Source organism: Lissotriton vulgaris, chromosome 12 (assembly GCF_964263255.1).
Source record: "Lissotriton vulgaris chromosome 12, aLisVul1.2, whole genome shotgun sequence".
In the NCBI taxonomy this organism is placed as follows: domain Eukaryota; kingdom Metazoa; phylum Chordata; class Amphibia; order Caudata; family Salamandridae; genus Lissotriton; species Lissotriton vulgaris.
Window position 1 is genome coordinate 267551904 of NC_141700.1, and position 27161 is coordinate 267579064.

At 42.8% G+C, this 27161-nt stretch overlaps 1 protein-coding gene across 4 annotated transcripts in view; it reads right to left on the bottom strand.

Moving 5' to 3' along the window:
- LOC147673925 (death-associated protein kinase 2-like) overlaps positions 1-27161 on the bottom strand; it is a 682889-nt gene that overhangs the window by 218673 nt on the left and 437055 nt on the right. For all 4 annotated transcript variants that reach the window (XM_086945018.1, XM_086945016.1, XM_086945017.1 and 1 more), the window contains one exon: positions 23195-23416. In XM_086945018.1, coding sequence (XP_086801144.1) covers positions 23195-23416 — 222 coding nt within the window. The remainder of the gene's footprint in view (positions 1-23194; positions 23417-27161) is intronic.

Here is a 27161-nt window from a genome sequence, read left to right on the forward strand (position 1 = left end):
CCACAGCATCACTCAGCACCACCACAACATCACTCAGCAGTGTCACAGCATCAAACAGCATTCAAAATGCATCAGTCAGCACCACCACAGGATCAGTCAGGGCCACCACAGCACCACTCAGGGCCACCACAGCACCACTCAGGGCCACCACAGCACCACTCAGGGCCACCACAGCACCACTCAGGGCCACCACTGCATCACTCAAGGCCACCACTGCATCACTCAAGGCCGCCACTGCATCACTCAAGGCCACCACTGCATCACTCAAGGCCACCACTGCATCACTCAGGGCCACCACTGCATCACTCAGGGCCACCACTGCATCACTCAGGGCCACCACTGCATCACTTAGGGCTACCACTGCATCACTCAACGTCACCACAGCATCAGTCAGCACCACCACATCATCAGTTAGCACCACCACAGCATCAGTTAGCACCACCACAGTATCAGTCAGCACCACCACAGCGTCACTCAGGACCACCACATCATCACTCATCACCACCACAGCATCACTCAGGGCCACAACAGGATCACTCACCTTCACCACAGCATCACTCAGCACCAGCACAGCATCACTCAGCACCAGCACAGCATCACTCAGCACCAGCACAGCATCACTCAAGAACACCACAGCATCACTTAGTACCACCCCAGCATCACTATGCGCTATCACAACATCACTCAGCAGCACCTTAACATCAATCAGCATCACCACAGCATCAGTCAGAACCACCCTAGCATCACTCAGGGCCACCACAGCATCACTCAGGGCCACCACAGCATCACTCAGGGCCAGCACAGCATCCCTCAATGCCACTGCTGCATAACTCAAGGCCAGCACAGCATCACTCAACTACACCACAGCATCACTCAGTGCTTCTTACACATTTTAATTACAACTTCTCACCATGCTGCACAGCAGCCACACTTTTCTACAGCACAGCTTAGAAACACTGGCAAAGTCAACAGTTTTACATAAACACTTAAAAGGCCCCCCAATGCATAGCCAATATGTCTCGCCTTTGAAACATTATAAGTGTTTAGTTATCCATCACAATATCCTTCAATTAAACAACATCAAGTGTTGCATGGCTAATCACTTACAAGGTCCCAAAAGCGAGACCTATTGGCTATCCCAATGCTTGTTTGTTAAGGGGCTAAATGTGGGGCTTACTAAATGTACATGGGCTGGTAAAACAAAAGCTGAAATGGCCAGATAAAACGTTGTCACACACTGTTAATTTGAGGGTGAGCACTGATAGAAATACAGATATATTATGTCACTGCTTCGGAAGGATGGCTTAGGCGATTGATGAATATAGAATGGGCAGAGGAAATGGACGTCTTTTAGTAGGTGCTGGTAAGAAAGAATTTGTATTCCAGTTCAGTCATTTAAACCTTTACAAGAATATCAGATTTCTGATTGTTGCTACCTATGTTTGAATTGTTGGAGCCATTTCTAGCAGATAAAAATGCCTAAATATCACAACTTTATAGCGAAATTATACGAACCCCTTCCGGTTTTATTGGACAATAGACAGTATACAACCGTAGGAGTGCTAATGAATAAAGGTACAATTAAATCTTTTTTCAAAATCCACACGGAGTATGATATTGTAGCAGAGGATCCTTTTTCAAATATTTACAACTTCAGAACTGACTTTTGCGTGTGGATTCCTATAAATCAGGCAAGATCCCTTCTGGATTGATTGCTTTGTGCAAGCGGGAGAAAATTTCAACCACTTACGAAACTCTTACATCGAGATACATGGGGTAAATTTCATAGCCGAGATACAACTTTATGTAAAAATACACACACTTTTTCAGGGATCCAATATTTGACATTCCTTACATTTTAACATCTACAGACTTAACTCCCCAGCACTAATTAATGAATGTTTCCCACAGCAAATGTAAACTGTAGAAATATGATGTCAAAATAAGAATGCATGCTTGTGGACTCTCCCAAAATACAACAATTTTGGGAGAAAAGAAAAGGCAACTTACTCGAACTAGTAGGCTAAATGTGGAAATTGGTGCTGAATAACTGCTCAAATGGGTATATCATCAGTCTTTATAGTCACCACGTCCAAAATAGATAATGTATTGTTGTTGAAAACTATAGTAGTTCAATGATTGATAAAAAAAGAAACATCAAAGAACTCCTATAATTGAGGAGTGATGTGTGGGGACTGTACTTCACAAAGAGCAATAATAAGTAAGCTGAAGTTGGAGCTCTGAACAATGCAGAAATGAATAGGGGTGAGACCTGTCAGCCTTAAGGTGGCCTTCCCCCAAAACATTTGCCTTATTGCTCCATTTTTGCTTATCTTGTTTTTGTGGGCCTTAAGACTCTGTGCACGTTACCACTGCTAAACAGGGCTAAAGTGTGTGTGCTCTCTCCTTTAAACATAGAAACATTGGCTTACACCCAACTGGCACAATTAATTTACAAGTCTCTAACAAAGTGGTACCATATATACACCCAGGAACTGTAGATTTAAATGCTACTAGTGACCTAACAGCACTGATTGGGCCACGCACCTAAGTAGCCCATTACAACAAGCCTTAGGCCTGCCATTGCAGCCTGTGTGTGCAGTTTTATATGCCATTTCGACCTCAACGTGGAAAAATAAACCTTTTGCCAGGTTTAAACCTTCCTTTTTAATACATATCAGTTACCTCTACAAGGACCTAAACAGCCCAAAGGTCAGGGAGGAGTGTATTTCAAAATATGGACATGAACTTTTAACTTTAACGTGCCCTGGTAGAGAAAAACCATTAAATTACATTTTTCTTTAATGCAAAGCCTACCACTCCCATAGGATAACATTGGGCTTTCTTATTACATTTAATATGTGATAACTTTTAACTGGGAGCACATAGGCATATTGAGTTTTTTGTCTAAATAATTGTAATTTAAAACCCTCTTTTAATTTAAAAATCTGATTTTAAATCACAATTCTGAAAATGCCACTTTTAGAAAGTTGGCACTTACTTGTCCCAACCATTTGGTGCCTGCGCCCTGTTTCGTGGGTCACATGACTAGGTATAGCTAGCAGTTGGTCTTTGTGTATTGTGTATTGCTACCAGACAATAAGACAAAAGAGCATAGGTGTTGGCAGGATGGGCCATCTCTGACTTCATGAGGGGGATGAGCTTTCACTTCACACATCACATCACAAAGGCTCTTCTGCCTGAGCACACTTACAAAGGGTCTGACACTAGTCTTTTGTGACCCCCCGAACAAGCTGGGGCCAGGGCAGGGAGGCTGGAAATTGCCAACACCTCTGAGGGTAGAAACTTCCAGAACCTCTACTATTTCAAAATGGACCCTCAGGCCCAGCACTTCAGAGCAACTCTGGGACTGTAGAAAACACAGAAGGACTGCTGTGCTGCAAGAATGACTGCTATTCTGTTGTCCTGCTGCCTTCTATCCTGCTGCCTGATTTAAAGGACTGGACCAGCATCTTGTTGCCAGGACCACCAGAGTGACTTCCAGGGCTAATTAGCTGGCCTCTTGATCCTCATGACCAGAAATGGCTCTAACCACCTTGAACCAAGCACCTGGACTCAGTCTGCTGTAACACTTGCTCCCCAAATGGTGCCACACAAGTACAGGGCCTTTGGAATTTAGACTGAAGGTGCTCTGCCAGCCCAGCGATAGTTCTGTGAGCAGAATTTACGCAGCAAAAAGGATCCTCAATTCAGACCTTCGCATCTTAAGCCCCTTGACGACAGGATCATCGTCGACGATGCAGGACTCGGAATCGCAGCGCCTTAGAACCACTACTACGCAATGTATCCTTAATGCTGGACTCTGCATCCCAAGTCACTCATCAATAGCATACTCAATGACGATGCAGGACTCCGTATCAAAGTCTTGTAGTTTCTCTGAACTGCAGCTGTGCAACGCATTCTCGACGCAGGATGTTGCAACGGTCCGCACACCAGGATTAAGTACTTTTGTTCAGTTGGCATAACTTGGCCCCTGTATCCGTCCCATACTCCATCGTGGTTTGTCTGAACTTGTGACTTTGTCCCGATCCGGCATGATTAGATAACAACAGTTGGTGTTTTGTGGTTTTAGACACTATTTTCCCTTAAATCTTCTAAATTTCATATCTCTGGTTCCACTGATTGGATGTTTGTCATTTTGGTGTCAAATACTTTATGCCATGTTACTATTTTTTCTAAATTGGTATGGAATTGTTCTTGTGTTGTGTTATCACTTTATTACTGTTTAAAGGGCTGCATAAATACTTTACACATTGCCTCTAAGTTAAGCCTGACTCCTTTGTGCGAAGCTACAAGAGGGTTAAGGACAGGTTAATTTAAGATTTGCTTGCGACTTCAACCTGATGAGAATTGTGGTTGGTGCTTGAAAAGGTATTACCCCCACCAGTATCCCAGCTTCCAACAGAGGACATATGATGTATCTCTTTATTGAGGTAGATTTGGATGACTGAAAAATGACACATTTGTAATAACTGAATGTATCCAGCTCTATGTTCATTTCACATATTAATTGTATCCTGGGAGGTTCACTAGAAGTATTTTCAGTCCCCATGATCTAAGTATATCTGTATATGGATACATTTTCTTTAGAACAGAGGAGTACTCAATCAGTGATGAACTGTATAGCAATTAAATATGTTTTGCTCAGGAAAAAGAAAAAATGAAAAACGATACTATAAAGGAAGATGGCGGTTCCCAAGGATTCATTCACAATCAGAACAATGCACGCAGATAGTGTTCTGCCACTGTTTGATCTTTCTTTCATACAACGTATAATGTGGGTATAATTACATCACACCATCAAAGGAATAGCAACAGTTCTACAGTATCTTCTTACACTAATTTTGAATGGGCAGCTGATTGAGACGAGCCTTGTGCTATGCTGAAAATCCTACATCACATTGTGCAGCATGGCCACACCCTCCTTGTTGTAAGTCCTGATGAGACCTACGGATTAATTATGAAGAAGGTTGAAACACCAACATTTTACAACTCATGTGACTGAATCAACAGACAAATGAATACATGACTGATTTCAGGGATGGATGATCAATTACTGCTCTGTACTCTTGAATTAGATTCAGGTTGGGCATAAACATTACTTATGCTTACTGGCTTACTTTTTTCAACGTTGGTGCTCTTTGCAACTAGCACTATATTCGTCCCAGTGTAATCTTCCAAAGAGTTGATTGCATAAAATATATGAAAATATATGCCAACTGTATGGAAATTTGATACACTAATGCGTAAAGGTTTTAAAATCAAATGAGCATACTTGTTTGTTATGCAGTCATGACGTGCTGTTGATTGTTTGGCTGACGTACTGTTGTTTAAGGGAAAGAGTGTGTCCCTTTTATATGTTGGATATGCCATCCCAAACAGTTAACTGATACTTGAATGAAGCCTTAGAAACCACAGTCTTCCTTTTTAATATTGTAATTCTGATTCCCAAATGGAATAATCATAGACCTTATTTTAGTTCACAATTTCAAGATAGCCACAGACTAGGAAAATTATTGCAATTTCATTTATTAGTATATAGATTTATCTCATCTGGCAAGCACAAATGTATGTCACGGACAGATATATTAACCCTGATCTGTTGTAATATTCAGTACATCTATACGAGTTTCTTTCTCCTCTGAAAATCTCCAACAAGACTGCGCACCATGAACTCTGAATGTATTTTCCCAACGTTAGACCTTGGCTTTATGTATTTATTATAGAATGTTTTCCATATGTGAATCCAGATGAAGAGAGATTTATGCCTACATATACCTTCAGAAAGAGGCGGAGAAAGGATGAGGTGGGGCGACTCAGTACACTAGTTTCCCACCAGCCTCAGGTCACCTGGGTAATTTGAAGCTGGTTCTATTCATTCTTATAATTTCAGTCAGATGCTGTATGTTCTAATCCTGAAAAGCTGTGTCTGAAGGAGCTCCCTGCAGATGTCTGAGAATTCAGCTGGCAAACATCACACGCACCTCATTCTGAAAGCTTTGCTGCTCAGCAGAGAACATTTTGTTTTCCTACGACACGCTTCACTGGCACTGGCTGTGGAGGCAGACTCACTGAAACCCTGGTAGGGTAGGGGTAGAACTAATTACAAGTCCTAAGAGTTGGCTAAGCTTTTGTCAGTTTATTTCGGTTTCTTTCTTTCCTATTTCACACTACCTCACCATTACCTGACTCACCATTTTTAGCATGGTAAAATTCCATCAGGGTATCTCAAGTGTTCCATAGGAGATTCGGTATTGTGTAGATAGGGACGAAAAGACCATCAAAAGGGGCAGAATGGACATTCTTCCTGATGCTCATGCTTTTTCAAGGCTCTGGCTTGTGATGCAAAATCTGTTAGTAGATTTTGAAGCAAGTCTGTCCCTTTTACATCTGCTTAAAGACGGTTTTAGCTGTCTTGTCAGTCTCATGTTGAGTCCGTTTTTATCTAGCAAAGATATATTTTGTTTTTTTAATATCTCCGGTATCATTCAGCGAAACTGCACAAAACATTCCGAAAGAAAGTGTACATTCACTTTGGGCCTTTCATGGTAGTTTTTTGCAGATCCATCGAGTGCAAGCCAAGAAAAAGAGGCGAGAGGGCAAAAGTGCCATTTACTATTTTTATCTCAATAGGGTAATTTACTCACCCATTCATAAAATCGGCTGAACAAAATTAAACCAAATTTGGCAGGAAGGCAGAACTTTACTCTACGCACTGTCTTTGCTTGGCTTGGTGTAAATCTTTTCAGTCGTTTTCAAGAAATTAGTGTTAAAACGGTGGTCAGTTTAATCATACAGATGTTACATTTTATAGATATAGTGACTGTTAATTCACGGATCCTTCAGGGATTCGTTAATCCATTAAAAACGAAATAGACATAGCATTGGAGGAGGATGTATTTTCTCCCTCCATCCATTGCAGATTTGTGAATTCTCTTTAGATTTGCGAGTCCACTGTGTTCTGGATAGATGGCTGTCACGGAGGAATTCTGGTGAGGCAGCCATTGCCCAACGCTTTGAACTGAGTCCAAGCCACTCGTACACTATTCTTTGAACACTGCAGACTCTGAACGAAGAGACACACACTCAGATGTTCTAGTGTAATTAAAAATTCACCTGTTAATGTTTTACTGCATGAGATGGAGGCAACGCAACCCATCACTCACAACGCCAGTCATGTTTAATTTTAGCTTTTTCAGGTGCCATTTGCAAATGAGTGTTTTGTAAATGGCAAGCATCATCAGTTATGGTAATGGCCAAGTTAGAGTAAAAAACTCATGAGAACCTGCAGAAACATGCTTTGTGAAATTTAATTGACACTTCTGTCAATGACACGGTTGTAGGATTCCAACATGGGTGGTTTGACTATGGGTTACTTTGTCTTGCACCAGCTTTAAACAGAAAAATTGGTTAATTTGCAAGTAGTGTGCGGACTTCAAAATAAACATCAGACACTGGAAGGTGAACTTGCTGTAGGTGGCGTGAGGAAGGCAACAGAACCAGTAACTGAAGAGGCAAGATCCAAATATGTTTACACCATTCAGTCAGAACATTAAAGGCAGAATGATACCACTAAGGAAGGACAAGAAGACATTTTTTGGACTCATGAATTTAATGACTAGGAATTTGAGCTCCCTTACTGAAAAGTGTTTACGAGCCTCTATGACAACAATCTATACAGCCCCCCCCCCCCGGTCTTGTGTAAAGCCAGGTCAGGATATACCCAGATTCTAAGCTGTGCAACACACTATTAGCCCTAAGGGCTGCACTGAAGCCCAACAAAATGACGGTGCAAGAACTATTTTGGAACTAATTATTTAGTACATTATTTTATATTGCACTCAAACTCTAGCTGACCTAAGCTTTAGGATATCTGATGCTATTATAGCAAACGCATGGTCACACATTCCAACATTTTGCATCTGAAATGAGGGAGATTTTGGAGGGAAAAAAATGGTGGAACTTATGTTCCTCATTAACTTACATTGAAGTGGAGGAACCTTTTGGCATTAGACAGCTAAAATAAAACCCTTATGGGTTTACAAAATACCCATGAATAAGGTCTGTTTTGCATATATGCATTGTTACAATGCAAATCTATATGTTACAAAGACCTACTCAATATAGCAGTGGCCTTCTGAGCGATCTTACTGGGAAATAAATATCTGCTGGAATGCAGTGTCAGGACCCAGTTTCAAGTCTTGTTTCTAGTAACACGTAAGGCCAGGTGTTGAGAAAAATTAGCATAGCAATTAAGTGATTCCAGTGTTGCCACCAAGAACACAATGAAGTTAATTGGTTAGAAGTAGTGCTCGATTTCACAGGAAGTTTCTGAAAATAAAGAGGTCAAAAATAGGGGTAAGCTTCTTGAAGATGGTTTTATTCAAGTCCAATAATCAGTGGAAAAGTATATAACATCCTTACGCAAGTTAGTGTCTACATGTAATTTTGGAGCTTTGGCTGAGGAGTGTTACGGGATCAGTTTATGCTAGGGTGTGTTATAAAAAAAAAAGAGAAGCTTTGTGGCAGAAGGATAATCCTACTTTTAGTGAGGGGTTACTTACAGCAAAAACGCTTGAGCATTCTATGGCATGTGTTGATAGCATTAGGAAGGAATCTAATGCATATGAAGAAGGTGCATATAAAAAGAGTGCTGGTGATAAGATCCGTAGCTTGAGTCAAATCATAAAAAAAGGTAACCTAAAGGAAAATAAGGATAAATGTAAAGACACTAAAAGCAATTGTAAAAATGTTTTAAAAAACTCGTTTTCAATGTTTCCGTTCCAATAGCTTGTCACATCTGGCTAACTACAAGGCTACTTTATAATCAGAAGGGGGAAAGGATCACTGGTCCTGCTTAAACCTTGGGCTCACAAGTCAAGGACCTGGTATCTCCCAAACATATATGACTCTCATACACGTGTATATTGATAGTGATGGTCTCTCTTTTGCGGTATATACTGTGTCCCCGCTTTTCTACACGTGCGTGCGTAATCATTGAGTCATTTTTTGTCTTGTGCACCCTCCACCAGGAGGTTTGCCTTAAGGGTCTGTAAGGTGTGAAATGTTCCTTTGATACTAAGGGAGGGCATGAAGTTGGAGTTGGAAAGATGAGAGAAAGAGGTCATCATTCAGAAAGTGGAAGGTTCTGATTGGTTGTCCCCGGTGGTCATGGCAAGGAAAGCTAATGGTGAGGTTATGTGTTGATGAACCTAATGGATGTGTAATAGTAGACAGGCACCCTTTACCGAATATAATGGAGATGTTAAGTTCCATAGGGGTGCAAAGTGTTTTTCTTCCCTGGACTTGAAATCTGCTTATTCAAGTATGTAAGGGATTTGTGACGATAAAGACTAAATTGATGGATGCTCCCAGTCCAAGCTTTGAACCATGGCAGAAAACAGTGCTCATGACGAATATCAGTTCAAACGGTTTGGGTGCCATTCTGCTAAAAGTAGGTAATGGTAAAGAAACAACCATATTGTTTGCATCCAGAGACTTGAGAGGGGCAGAAAGGAACAACTCAGTTATTGAGAATGAAGCGCTGGAAGTGTTTTGGGCAGTGAGGAAGCTGCTGAAAGTTTTATTGGGAAGCAAATTTATGATTAAGACTAATCATAAACCTTTAAGAGAGATATTTACGTCTAAATGCATTGATGCTGTATCAACTAGAATTTGCAAGTGGGTAATTATGTTGCAAAAATCTGATTTTGGGGTAGGGTATGTGCCAGGAAATAAAAATTTATTAGTGGACTGCGTATCTCTCATGTGTGGTGAAGAACATTCGGTTGACGGAAACTAAATCCTGGAGGGAGAGTTGTGCGAGGATGAAATCAAAGTTTGTGAGGTCACTGGGGCTTCTATTCTTGTTGAATAATGGGTTGATGAGGTGAAAAAATATCAGGATTTGCAGATGGTGAAGCAATGGGCATTGTCAGGATGGTCAAGAAGGGAAGTTTGTAAACAAAAAGTGAAAGGTTTTTGGGAAGCAAGAGAGGAGTTGTTGGTTTGTTGTGATTTGCTATTAAGAGGTAATAAGTTTATTCCTCCCATTGCGTTAAGGAATCAAATCTTTTAATTGGGACATGGAATTCACCTGGGGATGTCAAAGACAAAAATGAGGATTAGAACGGAATATTGGTGGTCTGGAATGGATATGATAATAGAGTAAAAGTGACAGATTGTGATGAGTGTCTGGCTAGGGCTAGAATTTTGAAGTGCAGAACTCAACATATGGTAGTGAGGAAGCTACCTTCTGCACCCTGGAAGGAGAGTTCCCTTAACATTGTTGGTCTTATTAGATTGGGGAGTGTTGACCAGTATATTTTGAGTAGCACCGATTGGTACTCTCATTGGCCACATGTGGCAGTTGTATATTCAGTGGAGACGAGGACTGTAATAACATTTCTTGAAAAATTGTTTGATCGAGAGGGTATTTTTTCTGTGCCATTGACTGAGAATGGGGTACAAGAGAAACAGAACATTTTCTAAGAGACAAAGGCATAATCCATAGGAAATGTGTTATTTATCATCCATAATGCAATGGCATCATTGAGAGATCCAACAAAGTGTTGAAAGAAACCATACTGCGCTCAAGGATGACCAATAAGTCATAGATGAAGCAGATTAAGGATAAAATAAGAGTATATAGGCTTACATCTCACTCTACTACAGGTATCGCACCATTTGAGCTTTTCAGGGAAAGCAAGCTCAATAGTGTGATGTGCCCTAGTTGGGTAAATAATAGGAGAGAGATTGGTGTGAAAGGAGGTGTCACTTAAGCAATATGGAACAGTAGAGTGAAAGAAAGAATGGTAAAAATGAAGGAGAGTTTGTCAATCGAAAGAAAGTGAAGGTGACATGCATTAAGGTTGGAGACTGGGTAAGGATCAAACGTATCAAAATAATATGAGCATCTCAGTGCCCACACACTCCAATAGGCACCTATCTATTACAGTATGGTTGTGACTGCTCCTCTCCATTTGTCTGCAGCGACGTGATGAGCATCATGATGAGTGAAAAGCCTCCTGCCAGCAACGGGTAATAGTTGTAGTGATCTCCGATGCATGAGCTGCATGAGCTGCATGTGCCTGAAGATCACACAAGTGAAGATGAGCCGATGACGCTAGTACAAAGTACTCATGATTGCAAAATGTCTTCCTGACAGGTGTCTGCCATATCCACCGACAAATGAACCAGTGACATAATCCTTCTTAGAGATGTCGACCGCTGAATGCCAATGCCGCAGGGAGCTTAGACAGAACACCGTCCTTAATTGAAAATTGTAGCTGTTCAGGTGAGTGTGAAGTCATTTCCACTCGTCGCCTGTGTGAAAGTGAAGATGTTAAACGCAGAGGTAAGCTTCTTGAAGATGGTTTTATTCAAGATAGATACAATCACTTCAACCACCTCATCTCGACCTGTCTTCCCTGAGCCAGCTCTCCAACCGTACCTGGTATGAATCTCTGCATTCTTAGAATCCTCTATTCACCTAGCAACAGGCTAGGCATACACACAAACAAGGATTCTGCCCTTCATCGCTAGATACCACAAGGTTGTAGGAAGTGGGCACAAGCACTGGTATTGTGGGGACTGGGACATATTTTTCATTGTCAGACTTTGCCCCAGAGAAATGAAGAAAAAGGCAGAAAAGGGAAAAAGGTGGCGGAATACAAAGATATCAAAACAGTGGCTGGTGGAAAAAGCAGGGATGAAACACAACCTGCCAAAGTATAAAGAGACAGGAAATGTTGGGTGGTGGAGGAGGAAAAAGGTTGAATCAAGACTACCCATCTTTGATATTCACTAAAACTGGAATTTAGCAGCATCAGCCGTTGGTTCCTAAGGTAAACTTTGGGTTCCTGCATTTATTGTTTTACAAATAAAGCATTGGATTACCTAGATTGTTTTCAAAGGGCTGCAGCACACAAGTTACTCTGTTGCATTCATTTAACTAATTTAGAAGAGTCCCATGATGTACACCGCAGTTCCTATTTTTAATTGTATCTTTGGTGTATATTTACCATGCAAAATACAAGAATGTTATGAGGATTAAAGAGAAACCTTTCTAAAGAGATTTGAAAACCCAACATATAAATGCTGATTTACTATTGAAGGTAAAAATTGAGCAAACTACCTTTATGGTATAACATTCTCCACACACATCAATGGTTCCGTTTTTAAGTTGAGAGTGCAACAGTGCATGTGCCCTTGCTTGCAAGACCACTGTTTACCGTCGAGGGCATAGAGCCCGCCCATTGCTTTCAATTTTTAGCTTCATTGTCACTCTTCTTTGCTGCCTCCTAACTGGCCAACACAAGTCAAGCATCACTTCAATTGCTTTCCTAGTGTTTTTTTTTTTTTTTTACATATTACATAGTAGCCCAAGATACATTGGCAAACAACCATTGTGATGGAGGAAATGCTGTATTGATTACAATCACGTGTTATGGAGCATCATTCTATTCTATTGTTTTCTGCCAAATGTGCCAAAGAAAATGATTAAAATGATTGTATTGATTAAAAGTGTAGGCTTCCCTTACACAGCACCTTCAACTAGTACTCTTCAATATAAACGGTGTACCTAAAAGCTTCGAATTGATTACCAACGAGTTTGTAGCCATGTGTGCCTCTCCTTGACATGCACTGAGCTATGTGCAACTTATGACAAGTTCTTTAGTTTTCAAAAAGCTACTCATGCACCTTACACAAGAAAAGAGTACTCGAAAACTCAGAAGAGCTTGATTTCGAATTGGGTAGTAATGATAAACTGCACTTTCCAAATCTAATGGTAAACCCAGAGGAGAATTCATCTTACACCGAAAATAAACTAGTTGTCTCAACAACTTTCCGTTTAAATTCAGAACCAACAAGTGGAAAAAAGAATCTGAAGTTGGTGGTCACATACTGAGGTATTTTGTGCTTACAGTGAATAACAAACTGAAAAGATAAAACTTTGCTTAATTTGATGAAAAGTCCAGTGGCAGGGAAAGGTGGTGGAGGGGCAGGGGGACAAAATATTTTTTTTAAACCACTTACCTCCTACGTCCGCCATCTCTCCTCCGTCGTTGCAATGCTTTCTGTTGAGAAGCAGGAAGCGCATGGGCTCCCCTAAACCAATCTGGTCTGAGCGCCGTGGTTTTTGCTAAAATGGGGACAAGGAGCCTGTGCAAGTTCGCCACCCAGGCTGTGTATTAGAGCCCGGTGGAGAACATGCTAAGTGTGCATAACTGTTTGGCCGGCCCAAGACGGCTGGCCAAACAGTCATGAACACTTATTGTGCATAACCACTCCTCCTCCCTATGACACCAGCCCCGCCCTAACCCAGCCCCATAGCTACAAAAAAGAAACTGATAATAACGATATTTCTTTTTTCTTTTTCCTGCTCTGAGAGCAGTGGGGCGATGCTGCTCCACCTTAGCGGAGAAACTGCCCCTGGATAACTCTAGACCCGATGCCTAGATGGTGCAATCATGCACACCATGTGAATCTAGAAGAGGTTAATGTTGCATAATCAGAGGATTCTCTGTTGTGCTTTAGTTTAGTAACATATTTGCGACAGTATGCTCCAAAATACTCGATCAGCTACATATCACACCCTTACCGCTCTCCTGCTGAAAGGGCATGACTCATTTGCCACACTTGTTCTTTGTGCGACACTTGAATTTTTCAAAATCTCTATGACTTTAGTGATGTAACACAGATGCAGGATCTCCTGACTCTGAAAATCGTTTCATTATCACTGCATAGTAGAGCGCGGAAACAGTACGGAAGATTTGCCTCTTTCTGTTTCTGAGATGTACTGTCTAAAAGTGAACCACTAACTCAGAGAAATAGTGGTTTGAATGAATTCACATTATACACTGCAGGTGCATTTAAAATGCTTGGCTCTGTGCTGCAACAGAAAAGTCCGTCATAACACAGCTAGTGCTTAATTTGAGCCGGTGGTTGCACATAGGGCCCACAAGCACTCATTTTTGGGGATCTGCGCACATTTTTGCTCGACAGATTTTGACCCAGAGTAAGAGAGAGAAAAACATAAAAGGGCGAAGGAAGGAGGGAGAGCAGCAAGAAAAACAGATAAAAGTGAAGAAAGCCGGGATGAAAAATCCTGCAAGAGGGAAATAAAGGGTCAGAGAGAATCTGGTGTGGAAGAAAGAGGAATAAGATAGAATCAAGACTGAGGAGCCTTAGTATATGACATCCAGACATTTGATAGAACCACCCATTGACTTCTGAGCTAATCTTTGGGCCCTGGCACTTATTCTTTTACAAATTAAGCACTAGATATGCCACTGGAACTGCAGAAACAGTTTCCTCTTAAAAACATTCTGCATTAGCAAAAATAAGGTCTGGTCGAAAATGTTTTCAAGTTAAAAGACATTGTGAACTCAAATATTGGAACAAAGAATAAAGAACAGCTTTACTTAGTTCAGAATTCCAAGAAGATGTAGTTGCTGTTGAACTGAGAACATTGGCAGAAGTATGTACAGAGCTGGGGATATCAATAAGGAAAATCAAACAACCTTTAGATACAGAATAGTTTAAAGAGTTTCACCTACAATATCATCAAATTCACAAACTTTACAATGTGAGTTCAAAATCCCTGACTTTTCTGCTTCACTTCTACAGAACCAGCAAAGAATTAATTAATCTCAAGAATTCTGCCATGGAATGCCAACCCTCCCCTGCCAGAAAAGCTTAAAGAATCGGCACACAAAGAGCAAACATTCTCCCTCAAACCAATCCTTTAACATCACAAAGGAAATACAGTAATCCACCAACAAAAGTATATCCACAAAAAGAAATCCCTTGAGTCTGCAGACATCATATCATGACCCGAGGTTATTTATTTCTAACAGAAAGTAACTAACCAACCACCCAGAGGGTGACCTGGGCCACACTGCTCAGAGAAGCGTGCCTTACATAAGGAACTAATATCCAGTGTTGCGCCGCGGGCCATTGTACACAGTAGGTACACCGCAGCTCCAATCTTTGAACTGCAGCTTCCAGTACTTCTATGGGGCATATTTTCACTCACCTTTTGTTTTGCACATTTCACTGCGGCCTCCAGTATATTCTCCTGGTGACATCATGTCAATTCTTCGTCCCATGAGTCCCCAGTCTTGTTTCCCAGAGGGCCTTGGGAAGGTTCTTTGTTTTACCATTTTCAAGATGGCTACCTTTCCTATTCCTTACGTTTCCTTTTCCCTATCCAAGATGGCAACTGCTTATTTCCTATTACCTCACTTCCTGTTACATCACTTCCTGCCTATGGGTACTTAAGGGGCTTAATCCTTCATTGCCTTGCATTGCAACACTCCTTGCTGTTATGTCCTCGCTCCTTCTGGTGACCTTTGCTCCTGCTGGTGTGCTCTTGTTCCTACTGATGACCAGAACCCTCAAGAAATGACGTCGAGAACCTCTCCAACACGCTAGAACTGGTAAGAACAAAACTGGTCGTGACAATCCACAACCAGTAGTCACTCTAAGCAGAAGAAAGTACTAAGTGCTTGGACAGTGAGGGATTGCACTTTGCTCCAGAGCACAGAACAAGAGAGGATTGCGTGTGGCTCTGCCGTTCTACCATAGACCAGAAGCAAGGTAAGGGTTGAATTTGACTTTGCTGGGTTTCCTGTTGAACGACTACCACTGCACCGCAATTAGCCAACAGAATGGCTCAATGAGTTGAATAGTCAATCAATATTAAAACATACGATGATCTGCAGATCATGAATTGGAGTCCCAGCAAGACTGACTCAGCATTCTGAGGTGGGTACATTTAGTACCATTAAACTGGGTACTAATTACACATGTAATTTACATATGATACGAACAGAAAAAGTGCGGATGAAGTACTATAGAAAAAGAAAATATTAGCGAGTATGGCAGTGTAATACTCTCAGATGACCTCTTTGTTTGGAGGCACACTAGAAGCCATAAGAACAGTACTTCAGCAGCTTTACGACTTAATGGAAGCATTCAGATGTTAAATCTCGCCAGTCCAAACCCCTAAAGTTAAGTCCCACCAAGACATATGGAATGCACAAGTAACATCAAGTTAAAATGACTTGTTTTGCTGCGTACTTAAATCACTAGAGCTGAGACCATCTCACAATGCTGGCAGGTCTGCTTTTGAACATGTGTAAAAGGAAGCAAAAATTGTGATTCACCAGAGGGAAACCTGCTTGAAGACATAACTTTTAATAAGAATCTAGCCAGCCTGACCCAATTCATTTTGAGGTCAGAGGCGATGGTATAAGACGCTTTTTTGAGGTTGATTAGATCCTTGATCTGGGGGAGAACTGATCTAGTTTTTTAAGGTGTCAAGCTCACCCCTTTTGTGGCAATGATGATAAAATCTTTATACATGGGTCATCATTATCATTTGCTTAGTAAAAATTGGTTGGTATTTATTTACTTGAGTTTTATATAGCGCTGGCTGGACCCAGAGGTATCAGAGCGCTTTACAAGAGTAACCACAGCAGTACAATAAGGTACACAAAATTACACATTAAAAAACAGGGGGTAGGGAAATGAGAAAACTCGAGGATGGCAAAAACGAAAGCGCTGGGTGAAGTAACGAAAAGCAGTGGGTTGGTTGTAAGAGAAGCTGAAAGTAAGAGACAATAACAATTTAAGGGTCAAGGAAAGGAAGAGGGGGGACAGAGAGAAAGGGGAAGGAAGGCAGAAAAGGACAGGAAAGCGAGAGCGAGAGCGAGACAAAACGAGAGAGGGAAACAGACAGCAACAAGCAAGACAGCGAGGAGTGGTTCGGAGGCACAGGAGAGAACAGAAAGGTCGCTGGGACAGAGGAAGAGGTCAGAGATCGCCAAAATGGCTGATCAGTAGAAGAAGAGAGCCATAAAAAGAAAATGGCGGGGAGCATTAAGGTCCAAGTCCGAAATTCAAGGTCGAGGGTCACCACAGCCAGCAAGTCTAGAGGGAGAAAGGCAGTCGGCCCCAAGTCAGAGCCGCCTCATTCATGAGCAGCGGGGGCAGAGGTGTTCAATCCAGAGACCAGGGGTCAGGGAATAAAGGCCGCGGGCACCAAGGCAGCTGTCCGCAGAACGGGAGGCAGCAAAGTCTAAAAATAAAGTCAAAGGAAAGCAGGAAGGGGCGTCTCACCAGAACGAATAGCAGAAAGATGGGCTCAAGAGTGGTCGCGGAGAGCGGTACAGACTCTAAACCTCTACCGTGACCCAAATTGGCCCGAGGTCTAGCAAGGAGGCGAGGCAGCAGCGAAGCTAGAAGAATCGGAGGGGGCGCCTCTCCGATAAGGTTAAGGAGTGAAGAGCTCAGAGCAGCCACGGAGAGCGGCGCCGGCACCCTCTCACCTCCGTCGTGTCTCAAAGTCAATCCATCAGTCCCACGAAGAGGCAAAGCAGGCAGGCCGGCTGAAGAGAAAGGCAGCAGCAATCGGTCTCAGACAGGAGAGCAAACAAATCTACAGCGCTGAGACGCCTGCGGGCAATTGTTCGCGCTTAACAAATGTTAAAAATAAATAAATAAATAAATGGGGAGTCTCTGCCCGGCTCCTCAGCAACCCTCCGGCGAGACCAGTGAGGTATCGGGCATCAGCCACAAAGCGAAGGGGTCCATCCAGTGCTCCAAACCAGGCAATGAAGAGGATACAGCGGGGGAAGACAAAGATTAACAGCGGAATCCGGAGGGGAGCAATGCCCTATGCCCGGCTGGGTAGGTGTCGGTCGCAGTGAGATACCTGGGACGGACACCCCTATAGCAGAGCAGAGCAGCTCCACCGGACTTCGGCCATGCTGGCTCAGAAACACTGCGGGAGAAAAGCCTCAAGCGCCAGCTCCGACGATTATCTCGGGCTCAAAAAAGCTGGAATGGGGCATCAAGGAGCAACAAGGACCCAGGTGAGCGGGCCCATCCCCGGGGGAGGTGGGAATCTGGGGAATACAGCCAAAAAGGCTGTGTCTGGCTGGGACCTCCCAGTCAGAGCTCCTCACCGGGCGGCCATCATTTGCATACCCTGGATTCCTGCAAATGGATGGTATTCCCACTCCATTAGCAAGTTGAACAGGTACTTGGAAAAGGAAGGTTGAAATGAAATGAAATAGCGCATCCTTGCACAGAGGAAAGTGAACGATTTTCCCCCCATATGTGCATGTCTTATTTTGGGAATGAGGGCAAAGTTGGCATTTATGGATCTTAGGGATCTAGTTGGGATGTAGTGGTTAACGCACTTATTCAGGTAGCTGACTCCTAAGCCATAGAAAGCTTTAAAAAAATTCACCATCTCTTTGAAGTCGATCCATTCCTTCATACGTAGCCAATGCAAGGGACTTTAGAATGGGGGTCATACTCGATCTGGATTTAAACCTCACAATAGCTCTGGCCGTCACGTTTGCACCACTTGCAGGCGCTGGATGAGACATTTAGGCAAACCAAGGTACAAACTGTTGATATAGTCTAGTGTAGATGTCACCAGGGCTTGGACCACAGTCTTTCTACTTTCTGGTGGTAGCAGCGGTAGGATTTTTTTTTTAACATGCAGAGTATACCAAAGCATGCGCCTGTTAAAGTTTGGATCTGAGAGAGCATGGAGAGAGTATTGTCGATGACAATACCCAAGTTCTTGACTTTCTCCTTAGCTGAGGGCTGGGGATGGCAGGTCTTTTGGCCACCAAGTGCTCCAATTGTACGATTCAGGTTGCCCAAAGAAGACTACTTCTGTTTTGTTTGGGTTACGCTTCAGCTGATTTATTTTAAGCCAATTAAATAACTTTGTGAGGCAGGACCTAACCTTTGAGCAGCCAGTCGATTCCTTTGTCACATGTAAAAATCAGCTGAGGGTCATCTGTGTATGTAACAATTTTTGCGCCGTCTTCTTCTACCAAAGGTTCAAGGGGTTATAGATATATATTGAAAAGGATTGGACTGAGAATAGAACCATGGGGAACACCCATATTCGGGGCAGATATGGGAGATGAAAAAAGGAGGTTGCCTGTTGTCCTGTGATCTGTTATCCAGGAAGGAGGAAATCCATGTTAGGGCGGTCCCAACCAAACCGAGCCTCTCGTGTGTGAACATGTCAAAGGCCGCTGACAAATCGAGTAGGATCAGAACAGCCTTTCCTCCTTGGTTTAGCTTACCCTTGATAAATTCTGTCCCCTCCAACAGAGCAGACTCTGTACTATAATTAGACCTAAAGCCTGATTGAATCACGAAGTAGCTTCCAGTCTTCGACGTGCTTTAAGAGAGCCCTGTTTATATGTTTCTCTAGCACTTTAGAGACGGCAGGGAGAAGGGAGATTGGCCTGTAGTTTGCGGGATCAGTCTGATCGGCATTAGCTTTATTTAAGAGGGGTAGATCTTCGCCTGCTTCCATAAGTGCGGCATATTGCCAGAAGTGAGAGATAAGTTTAACAGCTTATTAGCTGTAGGATTGACAGGAGCTAATAGGTTAAGAATATTCGCCGGGCAGGGGTCAGTTGGAGAACCTGACTTTATGCTTTGGAGAAGAGAAAGTGACTCCTCTAATTGAATCTCGGGGAACAATAGTAGAGTAGGGGGTTCCTGCAAGATACATTTTCTGTTTGCCACATGGTAGAAGGTCCTTTTTTCCTCAGAGATGTTATTAAAGACTTGTTGGATTACGGTGATCTTGTTATGGAAAAATTGTGCTATCTGCCTAGACCAGTCTGCCGTTCGAGGCCCTTCCTTCATGCCAGCTTTAGGGGAGGTGAATGATTTCACTATGCTGAAAATGTCTTCACTCTTATTTGAGCCGATTCTATCTTGGTCTGGAAGACCTTTTTCTTAGCCACCCTCACTAAGGTATAGTGAGCTTTAAGGATGTCTTTATAAGTTTTCCTGTCTTCAGGCAGATAATCTTTACGCCATTTCCTTTCCATTCTTCTGCAGTTCTTTTTGCTAGTTCTGAGGGAATCATTAAACCACTGAGATGGGGGGGCTGACCTCTTGGAAGAGCGTGTGGCTGCGGGTGCAACGGCATCAATGTTTGCTCAGAGCCACAAATCTAATGAGAGGGCATCCCTATCAGGGTTGCCTGTCAGCTCCGGGGAAGATCGATTGAGGGCATCTGCTAGCAGCGGGATAGATATTTTGTGAAATGCCCTGTAGTTGGATTCCCTCTGAATTGTATTTCAAAGAGGAACTGTAACTAAATTAGGAATTATGAAATTGAGAAGGAGGTGGTCTGACCAGGTAATAGGCAATGGTGAACTTACCAATAGGTCAAAGTTGTGAAAAGTTTGGTCGAGGGTATGGCCTTTCTCATGGGTGGCCACAGAAATCGATCGGATAAGATAGCGGCCCTGCATCATCTTAAGCAAGGAGGTTGCTATGGGGTCAAGTTCTTTTTCCATCTGTATATTGAAATCTCCCAAAATAAGGCAGTTGTTATATTTTAGAGCCAGTGAGGTGGTGGCTGTTTTATGTGTTAAGTGTGGTGCTAAAATTACTGAGTGCGCCTGGAGGTCTGTAAATCAGAATTCCTACTATACTTTGATGTGGAGATAAGATGCAATGGAAGCCTAAGTACTTAACCCCCTCGATGTTATCTATTGAGATAGGAGAGCAGTCCAGCTTTTGATTAGATATAATAGCAACACCACCGCCTTTCCCACATGGTCGATCCATTCTAAGAATGTTGTAGCCCTTGGGGATGGCCGAGGAAATGGGGGGGTTGGAGGCCTTGGACAGCCAGGCCTCAGTGAGGAATAAAAGATCTGGCTGTTCATATAGCAGTAGGTTGTGAATGTGTAGCTCATGCTTTTGCATAAAATGATAGTTCAATAATGTGGCCTTAAGGGTCTCTGTTTTCTTTACGCCCTTCAGCTTATTGCTAAGAAGTGGGACCTTGGGGGGAAACTCTCTAGGCTTGGAAGGAGTGTAGTTACAGCCTTGGCAATGGAAGCTGTTTTCAATATTAGGGTCTATAGTTCTGCATTGGAAGGATACTGGTGGTTTTAAACTGAGCAGTTTATTACACCGCTAATGTAGTGGTAGAGTCCTACTTGTGGGAGTCTGAGCAGCATGGCCGGCGCTGGTCACCTACGGGACGCTGACGGGTGCAGATGGGCTTGTTTTTGACGCGCCAGTGGGGCGCCCGCTCCGTGCGTCCTTTTGCATCGATTTAAATAGGCAAGGGCCTTCTATGCAACTGGACCACTAACCCAGCTGGAAAGGCGGAAGTGAGTAAGCGGAAGTGAGGAGCTAATTAATCAGCCCTATGCACAATCAGCGTTTCAGCCGTGGCAGACCAGGTCTGTGAAGAGGTTAAGGTGGGGATCGAGTGACAAATTATGCGCAATACGTAGTTTCCAAGTAAGAATTAAGTGCAAGTTAAGTTAAAAACATCAGTTATAAACACGGTTCTTAAGCGTAACAGTCCCTACTCTGTCCGGTGCTATATTACCAGATGTGTTACTTCCAGGTATTAGCAGGTGTGGAATCTCATTCAGTAATATTGGGTGGGATTCCTCATCCGGTAAAACCTAAAACCTTCCCACTTATACATCTCCAACAAAAATTTTGCAGAAATGCCTCTCTGCACAACTCATAAGGAGTGCCATGGATGCACGCTGGCGATAGTCTTCTTTTACAAACCATGCTCTCTGATACCACCCATCGCTCATCTACAGAGTGATATCCTAAGGGTCTCGGGAATGGGGTACCCTATAAATGTTGGTAGAACTCGGTTCTGTCTGGAGGTGTAAAGCGAGGCGAATGCAACCAGGCCATGCTTCAGAAATTCAAAACTAAATGAATCAGAATATGTTTTTAATGCATCTAAAAAAGGATTCCACAAGGAGACTTACTGATTTGTACAGCTCAACATTCTTGGCAAAAATGTCATATTTTAAAAGAATGTTGGACTTTGGTCTGGAGTGTGTGAGGTGGGTGTTCAAGTAAATCCTCTCATCGTGAGAGGTTTTTTTCTTTGCAAATTATCATTTTTAAGATGCAAGTTCTGGCAAGGGCTGACATTGCCAAATACAGTATTGCACTGCAAATATGATGGAACAACCTCAAAGTATGTAAAAAAAACATATGGACATTTACAAGAATAGAGAGGCTTGGTTGATTTCCAATAGCTGAAGACGAGAAAACAGGGACTAAGGTTATAATGGCCCCCTTTAAGACTGACACCTCGCGCCACGTTGTGAAAGCCCCATCGTTCCACGCCTGTGCTTTCATTTTACACCCAAATGCATCCTGGGAGTTGTAGTTTTTATTTTCTCAGTTTAAGCCAACTGGACTGACCCACCTGATAACAATGATTTGTAAAAGGGAAGCACAGGACTGAAAGCATGGTGTCCTGATGCGATGGAGTGAGGTTGTAACCCGGCTCCCAAATGCAGAGTAACCTACTTAATACCACCTTTGCATTCTCGAGGTAATCTGCTACCAGCTACCACTAATTCCCACATTTAAATTTGCAATACAGAATGACTGTAGTACACAGGTTGTTCCCATTTCCTGAATGTCTGAGTTACGAGCGGCATGGTGAGAGTGAGTGAATACAATGTCGGTGTGTGGTCGGCATTGGAAGCTACGAGACAGGTAGAGCTGCAAGAAGGAATGCTCTCTGACAGCACCTAACTGCTGCTGCTGTAGCCTTAGAGCCTAACTGGGGATAACTAACCTCTACTTGAATGTCTCCAGACTCTTGTAGGAACCCTCTGCCCTCTAACTTAAAAAACAGAACACCTTCTTTATTAAGGGCCTATATTCAAAAAGTTATCCACTACTAGAACATACTCCTTCCTATCAAATCCTTGGTAAAAGCCTTCAAAAGGCTTTTAGATAATCTACAGTGTCCCTTTTTGATTTGCTAAGTGGGTCATCAAGTTGAGAAAGAAAGTAATAGACATTATCCAGACCTGCTTCACTAACAATCACCAGCAATAGACATTTTGGAAAGCTGCTTTGCTTAATGAATCTTGCTTGGATTTTGAGACAAATTGTTAGCGTTATTTATTGTATGGCACAATTAATTAAAGGGCTGGCATTGCAGTCACGTGACATCATTGGATATTTAGCACTGCAAAAGAAAACAAGCAATACAAGAACATTTTAATAGCATTGCCTCACTCCCGAAATCAGGTTGCAGCCCGTTAGAGCATTAGTAAGTTGAGGAAGATAACATGTCCGCATAAGCTTATTGTGCAGTACTCACAGCTCTAGAATGAGCACCATCTCTGCTTTGCTGGCGAAGAGGTCATACAGCCGCATGATGTTGGGGTGATCCAACTGTTGGAGGATGAATACCTCACGCTCCACCTGCTCGCGGTCCAACCCTCGCCGACTGCCCTTGCACTTTCGAGTCTTGATAAACTTGGCGGCGTAGAGTGTGCCCGAGCTCTTCTCACGGCATTTCTTCACTACACCAAAGTGGCCACTGAATGGATGAGAGATAGAAGACCTTAAGATTTTCCACACACACATTGATGACACAATGCCATCTTTGAATTATTGGTGCATACTCTGGAGAAGCCATATGACCCCCAGAACCAATACATTTTACCACCACTCATTAGTTCCTCCATGCTGTTGGGTAAACAAGAGGTCCATAGTGACAATAAACTGTCATATATGTCAACATTTTTTAAGAGAAAAGTGTGAGATTTTTTTTAATAAACAGGAGAATGTATTCTTCCATTAACTTCTCTTGTGGCCTGCTTCAGGTCTAGTGGCATGTATGGGACTTGTAAGTGTGTTACTGCAGGATCGGATATCAGAAATGCAAATGTACGTTCTTTCCTGACCTGTAAGGAGCACAGAGGAATTGCTATGGGCTTGATATTTCTTTATGACAGCACACACATTTGTTTTATTTAGAGAAAAAGTAACCGATGATAAGCGGGCTTGCTGGCGAGTACCAGCCAGCGGCCTCCTTAGTGTTATGACCATGAGGTGCTTTCTCTCTTTTCCACACCTTTTTTAGTTTATGGGTGGGACTATGATGGTAGGTTACTTTAATTAAGACACACCCACAACACTTGGACTAATATGTTTGAGAGGGAGTTATAAAAATGCATGAGACCCCTCCAGTATTGGAACTACAGATTTGGGTGTGATCCCGCTGGGTCAGGCCTTGTTGTGATTTATAGTGCGTTAAGTGGGGGGCGGCCTGTCCTGTTCATCCCCCTTTAGCTCCTATTGTATTAATGATTTATGTACGGCGGCTCAGCTGTGAGAGCTTTTTTATGCAAGTATTTTTAGATGGATCGCGCCACTTGTAAATCGTATAACCAGTGCTCTTCACCTTTTCTTTACTTATTTTGAGCAAAGAGTTTTTCTTTCCTGATTTAGTAAGCTGTACAGATTGTGGTATTTCTGTCATGGATAGGAATTGTCTTGCTTTTACTGACGAACAAATAGCACTTATTCTTTCAGGTCCTTCACTCTTGCCTGATGCCCCACTAACCACTAACTTAACAGCCAGGGAAGAGTGGGAGAAAGTATCGAATACGAAAAAGCGTCAGATCCGTGTCGCCCTTCTTGATGCGCTTAAGACTGAATACCTCTACGCTGGAGCGGCCCCACCAAGATTCCTGGTGAGAATCGAGCCAAACATCTTTTTAGAGGACAAGCAGTTCCGAGTGAATTGGAGCTATATAGCTAACAAATGCACTTGTGGCTGGTTGGTTCTGATTATTAACACCGCCAAGAGATTAAGTGAGGAATTACTAACTGAAACTCTCGAACTGGAAGAGACTATTAAGAGGAATACCACAATTACAGATGCTAAAGAACAACTGGCGAGAATACAAGGCGATTTGCTGGATTACAAGACATACACAGTAAACCGGAAAATCAAAGGCCTGACAAGGAATTTAGATCGATTCTCACATGAATGGGCATATCCCTATGTTGAGGATAAATATTTTCAGACAACGATAGAACAGCCTCACTATCAGAACCAACAGAGGGGTGGTCGTAGACAAACAAGACGAACTCCTGCGAATTGGACGTTCGATAACACCAGTAGCGAGGAGGACGATTCAGGGGAACAACAACCATCTACATTCAATCAGAATAGAGTTAGATTTACACCTGAAACTAGAACCAACGAGGAACTTGGAGCTCTATTGAGGTCTTTTTTTAGGGCAAACCCACAGGGGCAACCGGGGAAGAGGGGTCCTGCTCAGAGAGGCAGGGGCAGGGCCAACCATATACCAACATGGCAGATATACTCTCCCCGCACCACGTGCAGTCGAGGCAGAACACACCAGTAGTAAATCTTTGTGTTGATGTGCGACAGGTTCAGCCCTGTAAAAATGATATTGTGGTTAATTTGTCCAGTTATATATTGTCCCAAGATGAACCCAGAGTCCTGAATAAAGGCTTGGGCTTCTTCCCCACTCCGCGCCATGATACGTTTAACTGTTGGATAGAGATCTTCGAAATGATGAGAAAGATCTAAATTCCCAAATTTTTCAGTGGTAAGGAAAAGGAACCCCAATCCATCTTTGCTACTAACTTACGCCGACCATCGAGTTTTTGTCCCCCCACTTCTTCAATAGGACCGGAGGTAGCTGCATTTGAACAGCGGGTATTACATGACATAGAGGCCTTGGAACAGTCTCATAATCAGACACATCTCAATGACATGAGTAAAAACGACTGAACAGCTGTAAAATACATACAAGATAATAAACTAATTACAATCAAGCAAGCCGAAAAGGGTGGTGCTGTAGAAGTACTTAACACCAGTGACTACGAGGCAGAGGTGTTTAGGTTGTTGGGGTCTCGCACTAATTACCATCCATGGATGCGGGATCCCACACCAGAACTACAATGTACCATCAAGGCTCTGGTGGTGGATGCATTGGGGAAAAAATGGATTACACATAAGGAGGAAGATTTCTTAATCAACCAGACACCTAGAATACCGGCATTTTACATTCTGCCGAAAATTCATAAGCCCCAACGCCCACCTCCAGGCCGCCCGATTGTTTTGGGCATCCAGTCAGTACTGGAGCCTCTGTCTCAATTTTCTGATTTCTTTTTGAGGGAATCTGTCATCACACAGCCCTCATTTGGCAAGACACGACTGATATATTGAACATCTTGAAATAGTATAATTCGACCCAACTAACCAGTTTTTGGTAACGATTGATATCGCATCCCTATATACCAGTATACCCAAAGATGCCATGCTGGTGGCAGCAGCGCGGGCTCTTGGGGTATTGGAATAGTTTTATGACACCCCCCATTCTTATGTTTTACAATGCATTGAGTTAGCCCTTACAACAAAAAAAATTTGAATACAAGAATCAACTGTATCTCCATGTATCTGGAACTTCAATGGGGGCTACATTTGCCCCGAGTCTGGCCTGCATTTATGTAGGCCAGTTCGAGGAAAATGTTATCCATCATGCCTAAAAACCCCTTCAAAGAGAACATTTCTCTTTGGAGGAGGTATATTGATGATGTCCTCGGTATCTGGACTGGATCAGAGGACCTCATGATGACATTTTTTGTGTGGCTAAGCCAGGCTGATGACTGTTTGCGTGTGGCGATTTTGAGATCACGAGGACTGTATTCCAGGTATGCAGAGAAATCAGGAAAGCTCATGGAAACTACAAGTCCCAGACTGCCCTGGGATTTCCTAGTGGGATATAAGCACTTCCTTTCCAAGGGGAAAGTGCTTGTCAATTAACCTGGAGGAGAATCGGAAGGGCGGATGGTGTTCCCCGCCGGATCCCAGCGTGAAGATTACAGCCTTTTTGGGAAGCCTGTTTATCCTGGAACCGAGTGCTTGCATGCCGGCTGGTATTGTAACCACTTACTAAATGTTTGTGAGAAAAGCGCGGGCTCGCCTTTTCTCTCCGTGTATAGAAATCTTGGAACTTCTGATACTTTGTTGCAGATCTTTAGTAATTGTAGCCGCGGTACACTGAGAGGCGCGAGACGCTTCTAACTCAACTTCGAGTTTGTAGAAAGATACATTGTATGTATTTAGCAGGTACTGAACCCAGAAGCCTATCGCCTGCTCTTTTTTCACCGAGACTTTTGTAGTACAATTGAGGATACAGTATCTTATCTTTGTGCCGGAGCCAATTAATCCGGTTGTGGATCTTTCAGCCCCTGCATTGTGAAGGAAACAATCTTAGGGAGCACGAGGGACAGGAAAGTGC